The following is a 16,778-nucleotide window of genomic DNA, read 5'->3' on the forward strand; positions in this document are numbered from 1 at the left end:
AGTCACTCTGTCATGTGGCAATTATGTCAACCCTACACATTTCTAAATGTTCTGAACAATTACAACACCTAAACATCCCCACTTATACAGAGTGTGCTAGTCTGTCTTAAAATAAATAAGAAATCTTGTTCAGCCTACTTACAGCATTGAGGTTATTGTAGAATGAATTATTAATAATGAACATATTGTATATGAATTAATTATAATTAATTATATTATCATAACAGATTCATGATATATATAATATTATATTTAAAATTATAGCCTAAAATTCTAGTCCAAAATATATTTAGCAAAACTTGTTGGATTGAATGAAAAAAGAACGTCCAACGTGTATCAAACATTGTTTCATTTTCACAGTCACGTCGGCCTACTTCTAAATGTTGGGAGTGACATTGTTTTTGACATTGTTTTTTCCACTCCAAATGAAGTTGTGTGATTGGTCTATGGGCAGGGATGACGTCAATGAGTGTAGAGGATTTTCTTCTAAAGAATTATGCCATCGGCGGGACAGTCTCTCAAGTGTGAGTGCGTAAAACAGACGCGTCTTCAGAACGTATCGCTTTTATAACTAAATACATGGAAACAACTGGATGTTTTACTTAAAATGCTTTATTTAAAAAAATAGTTGTGTTTGAAAGGAAGTTTTAGATTTCTACACGAGGTTGAAGTTTGAATGATAGTCGCTGGAGTTTGGAGTTCCATGATGATCTTCGATTTGACGTTCATGAAATGTTCGGTAAGAAAATAAATAATGTATTATATAGTATTCTATGTTGTTGTAACATAGCCTATATGTCCTATCAAGGCCACTTTGTTAATGGGATTCCTTGTAGTTTGAACGATACAAAGTAACTTTTACTCCGGCTGGAATAGTACCGATGGCCCAATGCTATGCAGATTGAGTACCTAAACTACTATATTTAACCGTTTACAAACGAAGACTGACGTTTACCTGAAGTTTACAACTTGCTCTCGGGCGAGGGGCCACGCTCGAGCAGCCGCTCGCCGCAGACTCGAGATACAATAGGCTAGGCTACAGCAATCTCAGCCGTCCGTTCTCTACTCCTTATTCAACTATAACTTTCGGTAGTCTCTCAAGTTGTAGCCCACTGCGAATGAACATCATTGCGTGATTAATGCTGCGTATTATCAGTGGTGTTTGTTTGTTTACTGGGAAACATTGTAACTATTCATGTACAGTATTGAACGTTTATACTGTAGGCTACTTAACTGTACATGTGTTGTATAATTTTGGCCCCTTCCCCCATGACAACAGTCACCATCTGGTGCGGGACATGATCCCACCCTATTAATTCAGCCCCCAGGCATCAGCACTGACTGTCTGGGACATTGGATCAAACCATTGCCTGGTTGGTTGGTCTCTACTCAAACAATTTGAAATACTGGCTAAATGCTTGTCATGATTTCATGATATGATTGTGTGGCATTTTTCTATTGAATGTATAGGCTAGTTATTACCTTGATGTGAATGGGGGTACATATACTTGTTAGTTTGTACCTACATTTTAATAACACCTCACTACAGTTTAGTGTCGATCAGTACATGGTTTAGCACCTCTTTACTTGTAGTTGAAGTACAAAGTATGTAGAACTCATGGTATGCAGAGAAATGTGGTCTGCAAAATATTCCAGCGTCAATATTACTGAATACAGTACTGTTGAAAAGGAATTTCAACTGTCCTAGATCCCTAGGTCACAGACAGACAGACACACAAACACACACACACACATGCCTATATATTTAATAGAGTCGTAGCTAGTCCTGCCAATGTAAAGTTTATTCCACACAGAAAGGGCCATTCAGTGCTGTGCTGTTGTTTTTTCCAGCCGTGCAGTGCCAAAACCTGACACTATAAATATGGCATCAGTAAAACCTGAAACACTTAACCTCGGATAAAAGACCCTTTGGGTTTTCCACGAAATATACTGTTGGAGAAATTCATAGAAATAAATATGTTGGGATTGTTTTTAAATGAGTGACAAACTGAAATAACAACCAATTTGTGAGTCATTTTCATGGAAATACAATTCATTCAGATATTTATTTATTTATTCATTTATTTCCACATTGGTGGTATTTTCTTTATTGTTGTCAATTGGTTAAATTGATTGATTGGGTAGGGTTAGGCTACATAGAAGGCTTTTCCACCACTAAACAGCAAATACCCCAGTGTTAAATCAACACTGACAGTGTTACATTTTAACATTGGTCCAGTGTCTATATGGGTCCACACTTTTCAGTGTTAAATTAAGACATTTGCATATTTCCAAAGAGTGCCTTTGGAAATACCAACCATTACTGTATTGGTTAGTGACCAGAGTTTGTGAGCGGAGCGTGCCCAATTTGACTGCAGCGTGGAGCAAGATTCCCAAAGGCTGGAGCTTCTACCTTCTCGCCCACTCCAATTTCTCTCCAGTAGCGCTCACTTCACGAGCTCACGCCATACCCGCCCCAGCATGCATTTGCAGTCTACTTGTGTGCTGCTATAGTCCCTTGTTTTAGCTACTGTCACAGAGTTTGCTAAATATTTTCATAAAGAAACTGATAAAACGCACAGGTGCTAATTCAAGGTGACTTACAAAGATGAGGACCAAGAGCAAGAGAGGAAATGTGGTGATGTAGTGTCCACAACTAAAGAATCATTGTGTAATCTGAAAAGATACGTATCCCAAAAGCATGCTACATGCACATGCTAAAATAAAGGAACGAGGTGGGTAGATAACTAAGTGTGTCATTGTAGCAAAGTATTTATAGACTAAAAATCCGATCGCTTAAACATTTAGTTCATTTTCGTTCTATTATCTATACAATAGGCCATAATTTTCTCACGTTCAAGGGGCTTTCTGTTTTTAATGAGTTATTATGCCTAAAAATCTTTAGGCCTACCTATAGAAAAATAAAAGAACAACTCTGCATCTCTTCCCAGAGTGGCCAAAATGGTGTTTAGCATCCCCAGTGGCTCTGCAAGTGTGGAGAGGATATTCTCCGCTGCTGGCCGGCTATCCAGGCACCATCGCATGAGCCTGAAGCCACAGACTGGCCAAACTCGTGTTTCTAAACATTAATTTTAAAAATGAATTTAAAGGCACAAAAGTTATTTTTAATCTAATTCTAATTAAGCCACAACCCACCACTGGGTAATAATAACCACTGTATGCTCTCATTGGCTGGCCCTCGCTTCAAATTTGTCACCAAACCCACTGGCTCCAGGTCATCTATAAGTCTTTGCTAGGTAAAGCCCAGCCTTATCTCAGCTCACTGGTCACCATAGCAGCACCCACCCATAGCACGCGCTCCAGCAGGTATATTTCACTGGTCACCCCCAAAGCCAATTCCTAGTTTGGCTGCCTTTCCTTCCAGTTCTCTGCTGCCAATGACTGTAACAAATTGCAAAAATCACTGAAGCTGGAGAGTCATATCTCATTCTCTAACTTTAAGCATCAGCTATCAGAGCAGCTTACAGATCATTGCACCTGTACATAGCCAATCTGTAAATACCCCATCCAACTACATCATCCCCATATTGTTATATATTTTTTTGTGCTCCTTTGCACCCCAGTATCTCTACTTGCACATTCATCTTCTGCACATCTATCATTCCAGTGTTAATTTGCTAAATTGTAATTATTTTGCCACTACGGCCTATTTATTACCTTACCTCCCTAATCTTACTTCATTTGCACACACTGTATATAGACTTTTCTATTGTGTTGTTGACTGTACGTTTGTTTATTCCATGTGTAACTCTGTGTTTGTCAGAGTCCTTAAGGAAAGGTGGGTTGGAGTCAGGCGCAGAGAGCAGAGGGTTCGAATAAATTTATTATTATCCTGGGAAAACGGTCACGCCAAAACACACGGCGCATCAACTGACCGGCCCATACACAGGACCCAAAACGTCCGGGAAAGCAACATAAAAAATTAACATCCACACACTAACAGAAAATTATCCCGCACAAACCTAGGCGGGCCTAACAGGCTTAAATAGACAAAAATCAGGAAACACAATAAGAAACAGGTGCAACTAATAAGACCAAACAAACAGAAAAGGAAAAAGGGATCGGTGGCGGCTAGTAGACCGGCGACGACGACCGCCGAGCACCGCCCGAACAGACAGGGGAGCCACCTTCGGTAGGAGTCGTGACAGTGTTGTTGTTTGTGTCACACTGCTTTGCTTTATCTTGGCCAGGTCGCAGTTGTAAATGATAACTTGTTCTCAACTGGCCTACCTGGTTAAATAAAAGTGAAATATAAAATAAAATAAAAATATGTGTAATTTATAGATTAGAATGATTTAATACAACAAAATGTTGTTTAAATGCTGAGGGCTTTATGTCCCTACCAGCCTATTTTGTCGCACTCGCAAATGCTTCACAATTTATTTATTTGTAGGCTATAGCCTTGAAATAATTGAAATAATAGAGCCTAAATAATTAATTTTCATTCCTTCTTAGGCTCCATGTCTGGCTCCTGACCTATTTAGAGTGTTTATATGCTGTTTAATATGACATATAGCCTATTTGAAATTATGTCTGCTTCTTACATTCCAAAGTTTATTCAAATACTTCTCATTCAAATCCATATGGTTTGGTTAATTGGTAGGTCCAGTTATTCATAAAAATAGATGGGTGTTGGTTAAATTGATTTTAATGAATGGAGTGAATTTGGAGTGGCAGATGTTAGACGCTTGTAAGTGTTAGCTAACGTTAGCCACCTAGCTAGAATTCGTAACATGCTGTAACGTAGACGCAGGAAGTCAGGAAACAAGTGCTGTGTGAGTTTAATGACAACGAATATAGGATGAATACAAAACAAGAGAAGCGTCTAATAAGGAAACATAAACAATACTACCTGATGAATGACAGAACAGAGTGGTAGATAAATGGTAAGTAGTCAAGGTAGTAATGAAGTCCAGGTGTGACTGATGATGGGGTGCAGGTGTGCGTACTGATGGTTGCCAGGTGTGCTTAATGATGGGTTGCCAGGACCGGTGGTTAGCAAACCGGTGATGTCGAACGCCGGAGCAGAGGAGTGGGAGTAGACGACGCCGGCCAGGACGACGGCCCTGAAGGCGAGGAGCGGGCCGGTCGGCGAAGTGGAAATCTCAGATGATGTTGGGATCTAGAATGTCGTCCAACGTAACCCAACAACGCTCCTCTGGACCGTACCCAACAGGTACTGGAGCCAACACTCACGACGTCGGGAGTAGGGAGCTGTAATCTATACGTCACCTTACTTGGCTCATCGTGCTGTAGCGACCCCTTGTGGTGGGCTGGGCGTTTGCAGACTAACTTTGGTCGTCAGTTGAACAGTGTTTTCTTTGACACATTGGTGTAGCTGGCTTCCGGTTTAAGTGGGCAGGTGTTAAGAAGCGCGGTTTGGCGGATCATGTTTTGGAAGACGCATGACTCGACCTTCGCCTCTCCCAAGCCCATTGGGGAGTTGCAGCGATGAGGCAAGATCGCAATTGGATATCACGAAATTGGGGAGAAAAAGGGGGTAAAAAATAAAATAAATAAAAAGAAAGAAATGTTACACTGAAAATCAACACTAGGTAACACTGGACAATTTGCTGTGTACAATCTAGCATCCGGGGTTGTTTTGGACAGAGTAACCTAATCATCACATCCAAGTTTGAAGTCATGCATTTTTCCGCTACTTAGACCAAATTGCTTCTCTCTCTGGAGTGGCGATGTCATTGTTTATCTCTTCTGTAAACGACAGAAACTTCTGAAGTCTTCTCGCCAGTCAATGCTTGTTGCTAAGGGACCGCGAGCAGACTTTCAACCCCCCTGATCAAGCGGACGCTCAACCCCCCCAATGGTCCTCCCTCGACTCCATTGCAAACGACTGCAGTGTACTTGCCTGTCTCTTCAGTAAACTTCCCGTGTAGAAAATACACAGATTTACAGATTATTAGGGGCATCAATCTAGTCATGCCCAGCCCGCACTCATTTACACTAAATGTTATCTGTGGTTTGGTTTACTTTACTACTGGGTGTGGGTTCACACAGGAAATCACTCTCTATCTCTATGGGCAATGAAGGAAAAGACAACCATCAGGGAGGCCTATTTATAGGCCTACTGCTTCTATATTAGTAGAAGTACAAGTTCAACAGTGTGGCTAAGGATAGGATCCACTATTGGTCACCAAAGCTACTTCATGCTATGTATGGTTCACAATTATAAGTCACATAGCAAACATATAGGCCTAGTCTAAAATTATAGAACTTTAGAATATGTCTCTTATATGATATTGTCTTTTATAATACTGTCTCAAAGATACAAACCATGGAACAGTGAAAGGAAAGAGTACCAGGCTGGCACCTCTTACATTCCATTGCAAGCACTGGCGTTGATAGAGTAGAGAAGTCACATGCAGACTACAGCCTACAGTATGATGCAACCCCAGTGCAAGACTTTTAATCAGAGGGCAGGTTGTCAGTGTGGTGGTTACACTCACTCACAGGTCTGACTGATCGGTTCTCAGAGTTCATATCAAACCTCAAAACGTAAAAGGAAGGATGTGGTGGGAAGGTGTGATCGTGTTAACATTTTTCACTCTATCATTTTTATCACCAAGGACCAGAACAAACAGAGTGGCGGTTTTTAAAATGTATGTCATTGAATAGACATTCAATGTACATCTTTGAATCACACCTGTTACTGTAATGTCCTCAGTGAAAAGGGTTGATAAGGACTAGTGAAGGTGACGTGTTCCTCTATTAACTACTCATTCATTCCAGACATACAGTCAAATATCTTAACCACTTACAGCGCATGACCAAAACTCGTTTACCTGTTTAAAATGTAATATGACGTCATGTGTTGACCAAGTTCATCTGGAAATACACCTGTTGCCAACACCTTATGCATAACTCAGTTTTCTGTTTACTGTAGCCACTGTAGACAGACAGACAGAGAGACAGACTGCAAGAGTGTCACCTGACATAGCTGGCATTTATGACTTAACCTGAGGAACATGCCAAGACATGTTTGATATAGTTGAAGTTGCTCTAACATTCTCAAATTGGTGCCTTCACTATTATTAACTGTTATTGATGTTAGATTGATGTGTAGCTCTGTCACATTAGTGTTCATTATGAGACCTAGACCTATCTGTTTGATGCAGTTGTTATCCAGCAATTCTGTCAGGATTACCTCTTACTCATGGAACACAGATAGTGAACCTTGTACTGTATTTCATGGTACATCAGTTACTAGGTATTTACTAAGAAATTACTTAGTAAAATGGTAACTAGATAATAATAACATTAACTACATGGTTGTTTCTTTGAGATTCATTAACCTCCTATAGCTCAGTGATTTACTGTGAAAAGAATGCATTTCATTGACTACTAGTTCAACTAAAGTGCATTCAAGAAAAGTCAGACAGTTTGATGTCTGAATTATCACCAGTCTGAACACAGACATCCAGAAACACTACCTAGGATGGCATGTCCTATCATTGACAGTTGCCACACTTCTGTTTGAAATTTGAATTCGAACTGCCTCAAAGGTGTCTCACAACCCTGCCAAGTCCTCTATGTATTTTTCCCTCTCAGATCTTATACCAAATAACGCAAAAATGTTCAGAGGATGTTAAACGCGCCCCAACCTTTGTCCATAGGGTGGGATAGTGTTTACAAAGACATAAATCACACGTTGAGATGGTCACTTAGGCCCTATTGGACCAGACACACAGTCTGAATTTTTATGGATAAGACTATAAACTATCCAGTGGCTTCAAAGAGCTTTTTATTTGGAGACACCCTGTTATGGCACTAATGTGATTGTCTTTGGAACAAGGTAATGGACTCTCTAAAGAGATCTGTGAGTGAGTCACTCTTCTCTTTCTCTCCGTCTTCCCTTCTCTCTATCTCGCTCCACACTCCAACAGCCTACCAATAGCTGTGTCATTCCTTTCTAACTTGGTCAAATTCAATACATGGGTTGAAATGAACTTAACTCTGCTCTAAAAATAACAAAATGTTACACTCAAGCTATTAGGTGGCATTAAGTTGGCTATCTACAGTGTTACCGTGAAGCTAGTTTCACAGAAGGTAAAACTAAGGCTGGGCAATACGGACAAAAAATTATATCTCTATTTTTTTGTTCACAATATATACAGTACCAGTCAAAAGTTTGGACACACCTACTCATTCAAAGGTTTTTCTTAATTTTTTCCTATTATCTACATTGGAGAATAATTGTGAAGACATCAACTATTAAATAACACACATGGAATCATGTAGTAACCAAACAAGTGTTAAAAAAAATCTAACTATATTTTCTATTTTAGATTCTTCAAAGTAGCCAACCTTGCCTTGATGTTGAAATCAAGTGGCCTACCTTATTTCTCAGAATGAGAAGGAGTTGCCAATTCCTTTTTAGAATTGTGTTTTATGCGTATTGCACATTTATTAAACACAGACTAGACAGCTAGTATAACAGTATTTGGCAAAAATGCTGCTAGTGGTACATGATACCCCAATGCCGTGCAAACTGAGCATTCATTTTCCAGAATCAATGTTCATTGATACTCTCATTTTAGTAGTGTATGCTCTGCACTAAATTTGAGTAGTTGAGATGTAAAAGGGTCTCGTTAGAAAAGTGAACATCCTCTTACAGTAAAATCATTTCTCAGTGTGTTTCGGTGTCCATAGGACCGATTTCTGTTGGACCAAACCTCAAATGCAAATAGCGAGTTGAAACCGCTTGTCAGAGAGGAAGATGTGATCTTTCAATCTTTCGTAAGAGGCAGGGGGGGGGGGGGCTTGGTGTGTGTGTGTAAACCATAGAGGAAGAGGCGAAGGAAGAGGTTTCACTCTCGCTAAAATCTGTCCAAAATAAGTCCATTGCGTTTCTATGGGCTTATTTAGGACCTATGGGCTTATTTTTCCCCGCCTTTGGTACAACGACTTCCATTGTTAGGCCAGAGATGGGCATCTCGTCATTATACAGTTGAAGTCGGAAGTTTACATACATCTTAGCCAAATATATTTAAACTCAGTTTTTCACAATTCCTGACATTTAATCCTAGTAAAAAGTCCCTGTGTTAGGTCAGTTAGGATCACCACTTTATTGTAAGAATGTGAAATGTCAGAATAATAGTTTATTTATATTTATAATATATATAAATATTTATATATTTATATGATTTATTTCAGCTTTGATTTCTTTCATCACATTCCCAGTGGGTCAGAAGTTTACATACACTCAATTAGTATTTGGTAGCATTCCCTTGTTTAACTTGGGTCAAATGTTTTGGGTAGCCTTCCACAAGCTTCCCACAATAAGTTGGGTGAATTTTGGCCCATTCCTCCAGACAGAGCTGGTGTAACTGGGTCAGGTTTGTAGGCCTCGTTGCTCGCACACGCTTTTTCAGTTCTCCCCACAAATGTTCTATGGGATTGAGGTCAGGGCTTTGTGATGGCCACTCCAATACCTTGACTTTGTTGTCCTTAAGCCATTTTGCCACAACTTTGGAAGTATGCTTGGGGTCATTGTCCATTTGGAAGACCCATTTGCGACCAAGCTTTAACTTCCTGACTGATGTCTTGAGATGTTGCTTCAATATATCCACAGAATTTTCCTACCTCATGATGCCATCTATTTTGTGAAGTGCACCAGTCCCTCCTGCAGCAAAGCACCCCCACAACATGATGCTGCCACCCCCGTGCTTCCCGGTTGGGATGGTGTTCTTCGGCTTGCAAGCCTCCCCCTTTTTCCTCCAAACATAACGATGGTCATTATGACCAAACAGTTCTATTTTTGTTTCATCAGACCAGAGGACATTTCTCCAAAAAGTATGATCTTTGTCCCCATGTGCAGTTGCAAACTGTAGTCTGTCTTTTTTATGGCGGTTTTGGAGCAGTGGCTTCTTCCTTGCTGAGCGGCCTTTCAGGTTATGTCAATATAGGACTCGTTTTACTGTGGCTATAGATACTTTTGTACCTGTTTCCTCCAGCGTCTTCACAAGGTCCTTTGCTGTTCTGGGATTGATTTGCACTTTTCGCACCAAAGTATGTTCATCTCTAAGAGACAGAACGCGTCTCCTTCCTGAGCGGTATGACGGCTGCGTGGTCCCATGGTGTTTATACTTGGGTACTATTGTTTGTACAGATGAACATGGTACCTTCAGGCGTTTGGAAATTTCTCCCAAGGATGAACCAGCCTTGTGGAGTTCCACAAAAAAAATTCAGTCTTGGCTGATTTCTTTAGATTTTCCCATGATGTCAAGCAAAGAGGCACTGAGTTTGAAGGTAGGCCTTGAAATACATCCACAGGTACACCTCCAATTAACTCAAATTATGTCAATTAGCCTATCAGAAGCTTCTAAAGCCATTACATCATTTTCTGGAATTTGCCAAGCTGTTTAAAGGCACAGTCAACTTAGTGTATGTAAACTTCTGACCTTTCTTGAATTGTGATACAGTGAATTATAAGTGAAATAATCTGTCTGTAAACAATTGTTGGAAAAATGACTTGTGTCATGCACAAAGTAGATGTCCTAACCGACTTGCCAAAACTATAGTTTGTTAACAAGAAATTTGTGGAGTGGTTGAAAAACGAGTTTTAATGACTCCAACCTAAGTGTATGTAAACTTCGGACTTCAACTGTATACAGATATCTGGTGTGAATGTGGAGGTGCACACAGCACAGAGGATCGAAGGAGACTAGACCAAAAATACAATATGAGAACAAACGGACATAAACGCTCATAAAAATTACAAATTACAAAACCTAGATTCTTGCGACACAGGCATTTGGAAAATCGTGCAAATACATTCAACATATCACCCAGCCCTAGGTCAAACTCCTACTCAACAAGAGGGTGATTTTGAAAGGACCTTTTCAGGTCAATGTTTTTGTGTAAAGCTACGCAACAATAAACCTCACAGAATTCCCCCTTGCCCCCAACTCCCACCACACACATGCATGCACATACTGGTACGCACACTGGATGTGTTGAAACATAAAGAGTCGTTAACTAAAGGACACTGGTTTGACTCTTTACCACAGCTCTTAGATATTTCAGCCCACTTCTTTCTCACACTTCATCAAGGCACTAAGTCAGATGTATTGTGGTCACTCAGGGCATCATTGTCAGTTGTGTTAGCAACCACAACTGTTTGACTTTGAGCAGGAAATTCACAAAGGTTGTTGTCTACCTTTTGTACGAAGGTAAAAGTCAACTAACCTAACCTGTCACACACTGTAACCCAGTGTCACACACACACACACACACACACACACACACACACACACACACACACACGTACAGTACACACGCTGTGCTATGGCACAGTAATCAGTGAACCCTACTCCGATGAGGAAACTGAGTGTGTGTGTCTTGGAGCTGTGGCTTCCTTGAGTTAAAAATAACTGCCAGAGCGGATACGACCTAGTGGCTCTCGGCCCGGGCCAGGCTTGGACTAGGAGGACTAGGACTAGCCATTGAGAGAGAGAGAGAGAGTGCAGTGTGGAGCTGAACCCGGCATGAAGCCTCGGCATTGTCTGGGCCTTCCTGTACACCCTGGGAGGAGGGGGACGCACCGTTTCACATGCTCCCTACTGATACGCTGTGTCCGTGTGTCTGCATGCGCGTCTGATGGTGGATACTGTATGTGTGGCATTGAATTTTGGTGGCATCGTGTCGTGTATGTGTTTACATCATGTGTGTGTTTGTGCGACTGTGCATGCTTATGTGTTTTGTGGTTATTGGTGTTTTTGAGGGGCTTTATGTACTGCACTGTATTTGTCTGTGCAGTATATAACATAAAGCCACACACTCTTACCCCCAACAAATATCGTAATGGTATGCGATAGTGTCTGATAAGGAATGCAGCTGTGGTGGGTGAGTGACTTGTTGGTAATGGTACAAGCTGTGATGTACCATACCCCAGACCCCTACCACAGAAGAAGTACGTATACAGTATGTCACTCTGGTTTATTACTGAAAGACATATAACTAGGGCATGTCTTCTCCTCCCAGCTTCAAAAGATATTCTGGATTTATCTCTCAAGTAGAAGAAGAGTTTACTTTCAGCATCTTGTCAGGGTTATCTATGTGGGTTTGAATGGTCAAGTATCTAATTTGGGCTTACTCAAGAGTAATGTGAGTCAATTTAACACACATTCATTTAGAAATTTCCAGATGTAAAGAGGGAGAGAAAGTAAACTAAAAGAGTGGTGTGTCATCAAAACATCAAAGGATGCATTTCAAAATGATACACTGTCATGAGGAATGTTGCTAGTATATGGGTGCACACTATCAGTTAGACATGTAATGATATACAGTATTGTACATTTGGCTACAGGGCAGTGTTTTTACTAATGGTATTGAAGGTTACCTATTATTTACATGGTTATACCGGTAGGAAAGAAAAGAGTGCAAGAGTCTGAACAGACTAAAAACTAGATAAGTTGTGGTTTGTATCTTGAATAACAGTCAAACTGAAAACCTAAAACAAAAAACAAGTACAAGTTGCCTTTCAGTTTTGGGCTTTCAGTAAATCAAGATGCAAACCACAATGTGTCTTGTTCTGAGTCAGGTACTTTGGAATCTCTTAGTGAGTGAGTGAGATGAGTAATACTTGAATGTTGCCTCGAGTGACGACTTCGACCTGTAATATACAGTGCCTTCAGAATGTATTCACATCCCGTGACTTAATCTGCATTTTGTTGTGTTACAGCCTGAATTTAAAATGGATTAAATTGAGATTTTGTGTCAATGATCTACACACAGCAATACCCCATTATGTCAAAGTGGAATTATGTTTGTTTTTTTATGTGTACAAATTAATTAAAAATGAAAAGCTGAAATGTCTTGAGTCAATAAGTATTCAACCCCTTTGTTATGGCAAGCGTAAATACACTGAACAAAAATATAAACGCAACATGCAACAATTTTAATGATTTGACTGAGTTACAGTTCATATAAGGAAATCAGTCAATTGAAATAAATAATTAAGCCCTAATCTGTGGATTTCACCTGACTGGGAATAAAGATATGAATCTGTTGGTCACAGATACATAAAAAAAAGAAGTAGGGGTGTGGATCAGAAAACCAGTCATTATCTGGTGTGACCACCATTTGCCTCATGCAGAGCAACTCCTTTACATAGAGTTGATCAGGCTGTTGATTGTGGCCTTTGTAATGTCCCACTCCTCTTCAATGGCTGTGTGAAGTTGCTGGATAGTGGCGGGAACTGAAACACGTCGATCCAGAGCATCCCAAACATGCTCAATGGGTGACATGTCTGGTGAGTATGCAGGCCATTGAAGAACTGGGACATTTTCACCTCCCAGAATTTTCTAATCAAATCTAATTATATTGGTCGCATACACATATTTAGCAGATGTTGTTGCTGGTGTAGCGAAATGCTTGTGTTCCTGTGCTGGCATGGTTACACATGGTCTGCAGTTTTAAGGCCGATTGGACATACTGCCAAATTCTCTAAAACGATGTTGGAGGTGGCCTATAATAGAGAAATTAACATAAAATTCTCTGGTAACTTCTCTGGTGGACATTCATGCAGTCGGCATGCCAATTGCACGCTCCCTCAACTTGAGACATCTGTAGCATTGTGTTGTGTGACAAAACTGCACATTTTATAGTGGCCTTTTTATTGCCCCCAGCACAAGGTGCACTTGTGTAATGATCATGTTGTTCAATCAGCTTCTTGATATGCCACACCTGTCAGGTGGATGGATTATCTTGGGAAAGTATAAATGCTCACTAACAGGGATGTAAACAAATTTGTTCACAACATTTGAGAGAAATAAGCTTTTTGTGCATATGGACAATTTCTGGGATCTTTTATTTCAGCTCATGAAACATGGGACTAACACTTTACATGTGTAAATTCAGGAGTAAAAATTTGCTTAATAAGTCACATAATAAGTTGAATGGACTCACTCTGTGTGCAATAATAGTGTTTAACATAGTTTAACATGGTTTTATTTAACCTTTATTTAACTAGGCAAGTCAGATAAGAACACGTTTTTATTTACAGTGACGGCCTACCAAAAGGCAAAAGGCCTCCTGCGGGGACGGGGGCTGGGATTAAAATTCCATAATAAATAAATATTGTCAAGCCTTGATCAGTTTCTCCTATCCTTGTGATTGTCTCTACCCCACTCCAGGTGTTGCCCCTCTTCCCAATTATCCCCCGTGTATTTATACATGTGTTCTCTGTCTGTTTGTTGCCAGTTCGTCTTTTTCGTTCAAGCTAACCAGCGTTTTTCTGTCAGCTATTATTGTTTCCCAGCCTCTCTTTCCTCATCCCCCTGGTTTTTGACCTCTGCTTGTCATGACCCTGTACCCGCCCGCCTGAACTCTCTGCCTGTCCCTGGCCCTGAGTCTGCCTGCCGTCTTATACCGTTGCTCCACCTCTGGATTACTGAACTCTGCCTGTCCATGACCCTGAGTACGCCTGCCGTCCTGTACCTTTGCCTTACCCTGGATCTTCGACCCCTGCCTGCCTTGACCTGTCTTTGCCTGACCCTGTTGCGACAATAAACATTGTTACCTCGACAGTCTGCACCTGGGTCTTACCTTGATTCCTGATAAATATAGGACAAAACACACATCACGACAGGAGAGACAACACTACATAAAGAGAGGCCTAAGACAACAACATAGCAAGGCAGCAACACATGACAACACAGCATGGTAGCAACATAACATGGTAGCAGCACAAAACATGGTACAAACATTATTGGGCACAGACAACAGCACAAAGGTCAAGAAGGTAGAGACAACAATACATCACGCAAAGCAGCCACAACTGTCCGTAAAAGTGTCCATGATTGAGTCTTTGAATGAAGAGATTGAGAGAGAACTGAATGACTACCTCATCTCTGTACCCCACACATCTGTAAGGTCCCTCAGTCGAGCAGTGAATGTCAGACACAGACTGAACCACAAAGACCAGGGAGATTTTCCAATGCCTTGCAAAGAAGGGCACCTATTGGTAGATAGGTAAAAATAAATAATAAAGCAGAGCATGGTGAAGTTATTAATTACACTTTGGAGGGTGTGTCCACCCAATCGCTACAAAGAAACAGGCGTTGTTCCTAACTCAGTTGCCGGAGAGGAAGGAAACTGCTCAGGGATTTCACCATGAGGCCAGTGGTGACATTAAAACAGTTACAGAGTTTAATGGCTGTGATAGGAGAAAACTGAGGATGGATCAACAACATTGTAGTTACTCAACAATACTAACCTAAATGACAGAGTGAAAAGAAGGAAGCCTGTACAGAATAAAGATATTCCACAACATGGATCCTGTTTGCAATAATGCACTAAAGTAAAAGTGCTAAAAATGTGGCAAAGAAATTAACTTTATGTCCTGAGGGGCAAATCCAACACAACAAATCACTGAGTACCACTCTTCATATTTTCAAGCATGGTGGTGGCTGCATCGTGTTATGGGTATGCTTGTCATCAGCAAGGACTAGGGAGTTTTTCAGGATAAAAATAAATGGAATAGGACTAACACAGACAAAATCCTAGAGGAAAACAAAAGGCCAAATATACACTGGATTTGCTTACCAAGACAACATTGAATGTTCTTGAGTGGCCTACTTACAGTTTTGACTTAAATCAGCTTGAAAATCTATGCCAAGACTTGAAAATAGCTGTGTCTCAATGATCGACAACCAACTTGACAGAGTTTGAAGAATTTTCAAAATAATAATGTGCAAATATTTTACAGTTCAGGTATGCAAAGCTCTTAGAGACTTACCCAGAAAGACTCACAGCTGTAATTGCTTACAAACTGTGATTCTAACATGTATTGACTCAGGGGATTGAATACTATGTAATCAATATATATTAGTTTTATTTTATATATATATTTTTACAAATGTTAGAATTCTTCGTCAACTTTGACATTACAGAGTATTTTGTGCAGATCGTTGACAAAAATGAGAATGAAATCCATTTTAATCCCACCTTGTAACACAACAAAATGTGGAAGAAGTCAAGGGGTGTGAACACTTTCTAAAGGCACTGTAGTTTCTCAGGAAGTTGTAAAACTGACCTAATATAGTTAGTATAAGCAATTGACCCACAATAAACTACTTAACATCAACTTTTTCAATTTCAAAACATCTGTCAAACTGTGATTTTGGCGTGAACTAACCCCTTAAGTGTCTCTGCACTCACTGTGTTTCTATCTCAGCCTACCTTCTTCTTAGCAGTACTTTCCTTCACTAATCTGAACCTCCATATCAGGGCCTGTTTTCTTCATCCGCCTGTCCAGTTAATCTGAACGGATGGGTGTACAGTATCCCCACTAACACGTATTTCCCTCCCAGATAATGGATGAGTGGCTAATGGGAAAGGCATGATCGGGATACAGACGAGGGTCAGGGTCCCACTCCCCAGGGGTGTAATGAGGTACAGCCTGCTGCTCCTTATCAGATATGGCTCTGATTGAAATCATCTGTTTTATATCAAATAAAGTACATTCTGACTTGACCCCTCTGCTGTGTGTGTGTGTGTGTTTCCCACCCCCCACTCTCCTGAGATAATGAGGCTCACTGTACGACCCACAGGAGCGGAATAAAACCCTCTAAATGCCACATTGATAACCTGCTCAGCTGAAAGGGGGTCCTGTCATTCAGTAATAAATACAACTTCAGTGTACACAGTGGCATATGTCGAGTGTTCCAGGGCAATTTGGAAGTACCCCTGGCAATGACAGGAACTGGATGAGAGTAACTGCCACCGGACTGGGGGAC

General features: G+C 40.6%; 1 protein-coding gene across 1 annotated transcript in view; it reads left to right on the forward strand.

Moving 5' to 3' along the window:
• The first annotated feature begins 509 nt into the window (after window positions 1-509).
• Window positions 510-16,778, forward strand: part of tnfrsfa (tumor necrosis factor receptor superfamily, member a) — a 34,482-nt gene continuing 18,213 nt past the window's right edge. The window contains exon 1 of the mRNA XM_071350772.1: window positions 510-739. Within this exon, the coding sequence (XP_071206873.1) occupies window positions 677-739 (63 nt within the window). The 5' untranslated portion in view covers window positions 510-676. The remainder of the gene's footprint in view (window positions 740-16,778) is intronic.

This window comes from Salvelinus alpinus, chromosome 18 (genome assembly GCF_045679555.1).
Source record: "Salvelinus alpinus chromosome 18, SLU_Salpinus.1, whole genome shotgun sequence".
Lineage (NCBI taxonomy): Eukaryota > Metazoa > Chordata > Actinopteri > Salmoniformes > Salmonidae > Salvelinus > Salvelinus alpinus.